Source organism: Punica granatum, chromosome 7 (genome assembly GCF_007655135.1).
Source record: "Punica granatum isolate Tunisia-2019 chromosome 7, ASM765513v2, whole genome shotgun sequence".
Lineage (NCBI taxonomy): Eukaryota > Viridiplantae > Streptophyta > Magnoliopsida > Myrtales > Lythraceae > Punica > Punica granatum.
The window spans coordinates 14,022,875-14,032,407 of record NC_045133.1 but is presented as its reverse complement, the minus strand read 5'-3'; the positions used below and the strand labels follow the sequence as shown (position 1 = coordinate 14,032,407).

At 54.6% G+C, this 9,533-nt stretch overlaps 1 protein-coding gene across 1 annotated transcript; it reads left to right on the top strand.

Moving 5' to 3' along the window:
- Positions 1-1,432: 1,432 nt before the first annotated feature.
- LOC116214413 lies at positions 1,433-7,346 on the top strand (the record flags this gene model as incomplete). The annotated part of the gene is made up of 3 exons (XM_031549822.1): positions 1,433-2,476; positions 3,080-3,241; positions 4,104-7,346. Coding segments are annotated over exons 1-3 (4,449 nt in total), but the record flags the coding sequence as incomplete, so codon positions are not given.
- Positions 7,347-9,533: the final 2,187 nt, after the last annotated feature.

Genomic DNA, 9,533 nt, shown 5'->3' with positions numbered 1-9,533 from the left:
CTGGCGTCACACCGCTACCCGACTCGTCAACGTCTCAGGATGGCGGAAGGAGATCACGTCGATATTTCCGAAGAAGTCAACCCTTCGGTCCCGACCCTCTCTCAACCACTGCAGGCACACGCTCTACCACCTCTTACTCCTGCAGGCGTACTCCCGTCATACTCCAGCGCCCTTCCGACGCATCTCCCGCCCCCGGCACCTTCAGGGGCGCCTCTCCCACCGGCCTCACCAACATCCGCCGCCACCAATGACCAAGCCCGCATTGCGGCCCTCGAGGGCACGGTCAACCAAATGGCCACTAATATGGCGGAGCTACTCGCCCTGCTCAGAGGACCTAACCGGGCCTCCTCGAGTTCTACTCCTCCCCCGGGACCGGGACCAACAGTCGATCCAACCCCGTGGGCTCCACCGACCCAAGCCCCGGAGAACGTTGAAGCTCCCGCACCACCAACGTTGTATACGTCCACGACCCACCCCTTCACAAGTCAATTTCCGCCACCGCCGGCCCCTTCGGTAGGCCCTCTTCCACCGGTTACCTTCCTATCCGCGGAGCATATCCTGTCTGCACCTCCACCTATTTCCATACCTGCTCCGGCTATGATCTACACGGCGCCCCCGCCGACGGTTTTCCCGGCAACCACCGCACCCGCTCCAACTCATCCTCAAGCCACGGAGCTCCCTTCTTATCCGACTCTACAACCTCACGTCGGCCTCTCCTACCAGGTACCGCCCCCCATAAACACCACCTTCCACGAACCGGGCACTCCGACCCATGCGGCCCAATTCGCCTCACCAACACACTTCTTCCCCGAGGTCGACGCCGAACAAGAGCGTAGGCTGAAGCGAATGGAGGAAACGATACGGGCCCTGCAAGCGAACGTTGTCCGCCCCGACGCCCGCTATGGCGATTGTAGCTTATTCCCGGGCATGCGCCTGCCCCCGAAGTTTAAGGTTCCAGAGTTCAAGACCTATGAAGGCACGACGGATCCACGCCACCATCTCCGTCATTACCGAGGAAAGATGTTACAATATTGGGAATACGAGGAGTTTGTCATCCACTCCTTCCAGGATAGCCTGTCGGGATCGGCCCTCGATTGGTTCATGTCACTGAAGGCTGAGGACATCCCGACGTGGGAGGATCTCTCCCGGAAGTTCACCGACCAATACCGATATTGCGCGGAGACGCCTCCTACTCTTCTAGAATTGAGCACGAAAGAAATGGCGCGGGGCCAAAAGTTCGAGGAGTATGCCGCCAAATGGCGTGCCCAAGCTGCAAAGCACATTCCCCAGATCAGCGAGGCGCAACAGATATGGTAGGTTCCACTCCACACTGAGAGGAGTGTACTATTCACACCTGTTGGCGCACACTTCATCGTTCTCCGACCTCATCGAGGCCGGAAAGAAATTGGACTTGGGCATCAAGCTCGGAAGAATGGAGGACCCCACCAGCAAAGGAGAGGAGTCGTCTAAGAAGGTCCCCACGACATCATCATCTTCGAGCGGGAGAAGGGGAAAGGAAGTCTCGGTAAACGCCGTCCATACGGCGCAACAAGCCCCCCAGCAATATTCTATGAACTACACGGCGGCGCCTCCCGCGGCTCCCTCATTCTCCCCGCAGGCACCTCAGTATCGACCTCAAGCCCCTACCCAATCAATCTACTATTCCGCACTGCCGCCTCCACCCCTACCTGCGGTGTCATCGCCCGTCGTCCATCATTATGCCCCTGCTCCATCTCAAGCCCTTCAACATCAACCTCCGGCTCCTAGGACTACTCAGCCGGCGCAACGGGCCCCGCACCCGCAAAGTCAACAGGGCGGTGCAGCACCATCGCGACCCCGCCGACAATTCCCGACCCTACCGGTTCCGCCTTCCCACATCTACCGGCAAATTCGTGAGAAGATCGGAACAATAGCGCCTGGCCCGAGCTTCGATCCAACCATCCAAGATCAAAGCAAGCAGTGCGAATGTCATCGGGGGGCACCGGGGCATACCCTGGACACTTGTTGGAGATTAAGGGAGAGGATTCAGGAGATGATCGACGCGAAGGGGCTCGTATTCAATGCTGTAAGGCCTCCGAACATACAGGCTAATCCTCTTCCTGACCATGGATCGGCTCCGGGGCCTTCCATCAACATGATCACCGTGTGCACATCGAGCGAGGACGAAGGCAAACAAGACGGGTTCTCTCCCGTTGTGATTGAATACGTACCGACGGAAGTCACAGTCGGGCTCACCGAGGTAGACGCACCTCATGCCCCGCTTGTCATAGACGTCCCCGCCCAGGAGCCGTACTCGAACGATAGGGTCCCCTGGACCTATGAGGGAAGTGTCGGGAAGCTAGAGCAACAATTCGGTGTCATGGGCATAACCCGCTCAGGGCGGCTATATGAGAACCCGGCGACCACCGACAGAGGGAAGGCACCCGCTGCCGAAGAGGAGACGAGGCCTAGGACCCTGCTTACTCCGTCCAAGAAGGTGACAGAAGAGGAGGCCGAAGCCTTCATGAAAGTCATCAAAGCAAGCGAGTACAAGGTAGTGGAGCAGATGGCCAAATCTCCGGCCCATATCTCATTGCTCGCCCTCCTGCTCAACTCGGAACCTCACAGGGAGGCCCTCATGCGGGTCCTCACGGCTGCGCAAGTCCCCAAAGGGACGCCCCCGGACCGGATAGAGGAAACCATCAACTCTATTTTCTCCAACACCATCTCGTTTTCGGACGATGAGCTCCCCTCCGAAGGATGCGCGCATTTCCGGGCACTGCACATCGTCTGCAAGTGCAATAACCATATTGTCGGCCGAGTCATGATCGACAACGGTTCTGCACTCAACGTATGCCCGGTGACCACTTTGAAGCAGATGAATGTGGATCTCAACCGCATCCGCCCTAGCAAGACAGCGGTCCGAGCCTTTGACGGCTCGAGGAGAGAGGTGAACGGGGAGATCGATCTCCTCATAGATATCGGCCCATGCTCCTTCAGCGTCACATTTCAGGTATTGGATATCCCGAACGCCTTCAGCCTACTCCTTGGAAGGCCTTGGATTCACTCGGCCGGCGCCATCCCTTCCTCACTGCATCAGAGGGTGAAATTCATCGTCGAGGAGAAGATCATCACGGTTAAGGGTGAGGAGGATTACGCCATCTATAAGGAGACGGCGGTTCCCTATATCAGCGTCGGGGACGACGAAAACCTGCCTTTCCACTCCTTTGAGACTATCTCCGTTATCCGGGATTACGGAGAGGTCAGACCCTCCAGCGCCGACCGCATGATAGGGAAGGTCCTTTTGCGCCACCATTACATTCCCGGCACGGGCCTTGGGGCGCGCGGGCAAGGAATCAACCGCCCCATCGAAGTTGAAGCGTACAAGCACAGGAGGGGACTTGGCTTTCGCCCCTCCTGCCATGAAATCATCGAGGCCCGCCGGGGCAACCACCTCCACCGCCTCGCCACGCACTATGGTAGGCTCCACAGGGGCATTCCAGTCCCCCCGCTATCACATTTCTTCCCCGGGCCTCCACTCATCATCGGGAGCACCTCTGACGGCCCTTCCTCGGACTTCGACGACGCGACTGACACCTTGCCAACCGTGTATGCCGTCACCGAGGAGATTCCTTCAGGGGTTCACATCCGCCCGGCGCAGGAAAACGAGGAGCTTAACAATTGGACCTCAGTCCTGCGCTACTCGGCTGTGATCGCCGATGTGTAAGATTTATCTATGTATGAGATGTTTCCCGCGTGTCGGCGTAGCCGTAGGCCACACGACGGAAGAGGGAACTCTGTTATGGCTTCGTGATCCTCACTATCAATGAATTCCCTATATGCATTTTTTGAATCCTCGTCTATTTCACTCTCTCTTCCTTACTCTTTTGTTCATATCGTTCTAAAATTCTCTAAGACAATTCTTTCAATTCTCCAGGCTCCACTCGAATCCAAATCTTCGATGCGTTGATTCGAACCCATCCGAAGAAAGTCTCGGAGAGCCCGGACCCATATACTTCGGGGAAGGGCTCGACGAAGACAGTCTAGTGCCTGAGATAGAAGAGAGTTTGCGCCGCCTCGAGGGTCGCCAACTCACCTCGCTCGAGCCAACAGAAGAGATCAACGTGGGTACTCAAGAGGAGCCCCGCATCCTAAAGATCGGCACAAGCCTCGACTCAACACAACGGGTCCGAATGATCGATTTCTTGACCAAGTATCAAGAAGTTTTTGCCTGGTCCTACGCCGACATGCCGGGGCTAGACCCGTCAATAGTGAAGCACTTCCTCCCGCTGGACACCGAGAAGTTCCCGCCCAAGCGGCAACAATTGCGATGGCAACGGGCAAGCCTCCTTCTCCGCATCAAGGAGGAGGTTGTCAAGCAGATCAACGCGGGCTTCCTCGAGGTCTGCAATTATTCTGAATGGGTCGCAAACATCGTGCCGGTGGAGAAGAAAGATGGAAGGGTGCGAGTCTGCGTCGACTATCGGGACCTCAATAAGGCCAGCCCCAAGGACAACTTTCCCTTGCCCCACATCGACATACTAGTTGACAACACGGCGCGCCACTCTCAGTTTTCTTTCATGGACGGCTTCTCCGGATACAATCAAATTCGGATGGCCGAGGAAGACAAGGTCAAGACGACGTTCACTACCATGTGGGGAACCTTTTGTTATCGCGTCATGCCTTTCGGTCTCAAGAACGCCGGGGCAACTTATCAGAGGGCTATGGTCACATTGTTCCACGACATGATGCATAAGGAAGTCGAGGTCTATGTTGACGACATGATTGCCAAGTCCAAAGAAGGAGAAGACCATCTTGTTAATTTGAAGCGTCTCTTCGACCGCTTGCAGGAGTACAAGCTTCGGCTCAATCCGGCAAAATGCACGTTCGGCGCTCGATCGGGAAAGCTACTAGGGTTCGTGGTCAGCGAGCGCGGTATTGAGGTAGATCCCGATAAAGTCAAGGCGATCAAGGAGCTTCCTCCGCCGTCTTCGGTCCGCGAAGTACGAGGCTTCCTAGGGCGATTGAATTACATTGCACGATTCATTGCCAACTTGACAGAGAAATGCCAACCACTCTTTCGCTTGCTCCGCAAGAACGCGGCGATCGAATGGGACGAAGAATGTCAGAAGGCCTTTGACACCATCAAGGCGTACCTGGTCAAACCGCCGGTTTTGGTCCCGCCTACACCAGGCCGTCCCCTCGTACTCTACCTAACGGTGCGTCGTCAATCATTAGGATGCATGCTGGGACAGGAGGAGGAGTCCACGCACACGGAGCGCGCGATCTACTATCTGAGCAAAAAGTTCACCGATGGAGAGTCAAATTATCCGGAAATCGAGAAGATGTGCTGTGCATTGGTGTGGGTCATGCAAAGGCTCCGACAATACACACTTTATCACACGGTCCGCTTGCTATCAAAGGCGGATCCCCTGAAATATTTGCTCGACAGTCCCTCCTCCACGCGGAACCTCGCCAAGTGGCGTTGTCAATTAACGGAGTATGATATTGAATACGTGTCCCGCACTTCGGTCAAGGGGCAAGCAATTGCAGATCATTTGGCAGAATTCCCAGTTGAAGACCACACACCAATTAATCCCGACTTCCCGGATGAGGGAATCCTCCGAGTAGACGACGAGGGAGAGGAGCCGGGATGGAAGATGTATTTCGACGGTGCTGTCAATTCCACGGGATCAGGCATCGGTGCAGTACTGATATCCCCGGACGGACACCATTACCCAGTAGCGGCAAAGATCGACTTCCCGTGCACCAATAATGTGGCTGAGTACGAGGCATGTATTCTCGGCCTCCAAGCGGCGATTGATTTCAAAGTAAAAGAGCTCGAAGTGTTCGGTGACTCCATGCTCACTATCTTCCAGACATTGGGGCAATGGAAGACAAAGGACGCAAAACTGGTGCCGTACCACGAGTACCTCGAGAAGTTAACCAAGAACTTCGAGGACATCTCGTTCACCTATACTCCGCGCATGACAAATCAATTCGCGGACGCGCTTGCAACGCTCGCCTCCATGGTGAGCATCACGAAGGAGAACCTTATCGAGCCCCTCGAGATTGAGATAGCCGAAGGACCGGCGCACTGCAATTCAATCGAAGCATCCGAGGCGAAGCCGTGGTACGAAGACATCAAGAACCTTCTGCGAACCGGCCAATACCCCCCATTCGCCGACCGCCGCGATCGGAAGACTCTCAGACGCCTCGCGATACACTACTTCTTGAGCGGCGAGATACTTTACCGCCGCTCCTTCGACTCCACACTCCTCCGGTGCATCGACGAGCACGAATCGCGACGTCTCATGGAGGAAGTGCACGGGGGAAACTGTGGACCCCATATGAACGGTCTCATGCTCGCTAAGAAGATCATGCGCCTGGGCTATTATTGGTCCACCATGGAGACTGATTGTGTGAAACATGTCAGACATTGTCACCGATGTCAGGTCTACGCCGATCAAATCAAAGCGCCGCCCAATGAATTGCGCCCCATGACGGCACCATGGCCTTTTTCAATGTGGGGAATGGATGTGATCGGCCCGATCAACCCCAAAGCGTCCAACGGTCACATGTTCATTTTGGTGGCAATTGACTACTTCACCAAATGGATCGAAGCTGTCACTCTTGCGTCAGTCACCGCGAAAGCCGTGGCCCGTTTTCTCAGACGCGACGTCATTGCCCGATACGGGGTCCCTGCGACAATCATCACAGACAACGCCAAGAACCTGAACAACAAGGTCATCGACGAGCTTTGTGCACAGTTCAAAATCCGACACCGCAATTCCACCCCGTACCGTCCCCAAATGAACGGTGCAGTGGAAGCGGCAAATAAGAACATCAAAAAGATCATCGAAAAAATGACGGTGAACTACAAGGATTGGCACGAGATGCTCCCCTATGCACTCTTGGCGTACCGTACATCCATACGGACCTCAACCGGAGCAACCCCGTATTCGCTAGTCTATGGCATGGAGGCCGTCCTCCCAATCGAAGTAGAGATCCCTTCCATGAGGATTCTTGCCGAGGCCGAGCTTGAAGAAGCGGAATGGGCAAAGCAGCGGTACGAACAGTTAAATTTCATTGATGAGAAGAGGTTGAAAGCGCTATGCCACGGACAGTGCTATCAACAAAGAATGGCTCGAGCCTTCAACGCAAGAGTCCGCCACCGCGATTTCAACCCCGGCGACCTCGTTTTGAGGAAAGTCCTACACGTCACGCCAGACTCTCGAGGGAAGTTCTCGTACAAATACGATGGCCCCTTCGTCGTCAAGGAGGTTTTCTCCGGAGGAGCAGTCGTCTTGAGCGACATGGACGGCACTGAAAATGCCCTTCCCGTCAACGCTGACGCCATTAAGAAGTATTATCCGTGAACACTTGTATATTCTTTATGATTCGGGCTCCGTGCCCCTTTCATTGTAAGACATTTCTATGGACGAGCTTCAATTCCCACAATCTGTCCAACACTAAACTTTCTTGAGAGAAAAATAAATTTTCCCGCTAGGTCGAAAACCTCCTTGAGGCGGCCTAGGCAAAAACTAGGGAACGAGTGGCACGACTTAAAATCCCGCAAAGGGGGGTCGTGGCAAAAGGAGAGCACAAATCATTCCCTCGCTAGGTCGAAAACCTCATTGAGGCGGCCTAGGCAAAAGTTAGAGGATCCGAGGGGTACGATCCCACCCAAACGTGGGGAATCGTAGCAAAAGGTGAGCATTCATGTGAGAGAAATTAAATAAAATACCCCGCTAGGCTGTTGCGCATCCCGCAGCCTAGGCAAAAGTTAGGGGAAAAATGTCGGCTTGACCACGAAAGAAAAGCGACACTCTCCCTGTGAAGCTACGCCGAGTAGTGGTTCGGCACTCCCCGACGCAAGCAAACTCTCTTCAATTCTCCGAGGTCGAGACCCGCTTCGAAATGGGGGTCGAATCAACGTATCCTTGACTTGGAGGATCCCATAAGATCCCTCCTCTTACCTTTACGCACATATTCCACGGGCTACCCGTTTTTAAAAGAGCCATTCTTCGATAGGGACACGACCACCCTACAATGGTCACCGATACCAAATCCCCGACACATCTCTACATAGATTCTTCTTACGTATGCCTGTTCGCCGATTAAGTGCAACTGACGCCCTTTGTAGGTTCCTTTCATTTCCATGCACAGGTGTGATCGGGAATCCCAAGAGGCATCTCCTTCTTGACGAACACGCGTTTGGCTTGGGCGACAGATCGGGGCACCGAACCAAATGAAGGGCATGATAAGGAACCCTTTTGACCCTGACTCAAGGAAACGACAAATGACAAGCTCAACTTGGAACGGGACAATCCGCCTCTGCCGACGTCCCCGACAAACCGCTTAGCATTCTTTCCCACCCTCGCTTCCCCTCGCTCTCTCCATTTTACTGCTTTTCTCGGGCTTCGGCCTAGTGAATTTACCGCTTTCCGGACTTCGCGTCCACGGACTTCGCGTCCATTTTACTGCTTTCCTCGGGCTTCGGCCTAGTGAATTTACTGCTTTCCGGACTTCGCGTCCACGGACTTCGCGTCCATTTTACTGCTTTTCTCGGGCTTCGGCCTAGTGAATTTACTGCTTTCCGGACTTCGCGTCCACGGACTTCGCGTCCATTTTACTGCTTTTCTCGGGCTTCGGCCTAGTGAATTTACTGCTTTCCGGACTTCGCGTCCACGGACTTCGCGTCCATTTTACTGCTTTTCTCGGGCTTCGGCCTAGTGATTTTACTGCTTTTTGGACTTCGCGTCCACGGACTTCGCGTCCATTTTACTGCTTTCCTCGGGCTTCGGCCTAGTGAATTTACTGCTTTCCGGACTTCGCGTCCACGGACTTCGCGTCCATTTTACTGCTTTTCTCGGGCTTCGGCCTAGTGAATTTACTGCTTTCCGGACTTCGCGTCCATTTTACTGCTTTTCTCGGGCTTCGGCCTAGTGAATTTACTGCTTTCCGGACTTCGCGTCCACGGACTTCGCGTCCATTTTACTGCTTTTCTCGGGCTTCGGCCTAGTGATTTTACTGCTTTTCGGACTTCGCGTCCACGGACTTCGCGTCCATTTTACTGCTTTCCTCGGGCTTCGGCCTAGTGACTTTACCGCTTTCCGGACTTCGCGTCCACGGACTTCGCGTCCATTTTACTGCTTTCCTCGGGCTTCGGCCTAGTGAATTTACTGCTTTCCGGACTTCGCGTCCACGGACTTCGCGTCCATTTTACTGCTTTTCTCGGGCTTCGGCCTAGTGATTTTACCGCTTTTCGGACATCGCGTCCACGGACTTCGCGTCCATTTTACTGCTTTCCTCGGGCTTCGGCCTAGTGACTTTACCGCTTTCCGGACTTCGCGTCCACGGACTTCGCGTCCATTTTACTGCTTTCCTCGGGCTTCGGCCTAGTGAATTTACCGCTTTTCGGACTTCGCGTCCACGGACTTCGCGTCCATTTTACTGCTTTTCTCGGGCTTCGGCCTAGTGAATTTACTGCTTTCCGGACTTCGCGTCCACGGACTTCGCGTCCATTTTACCGCTTTCCTCGGGCTTCGGCC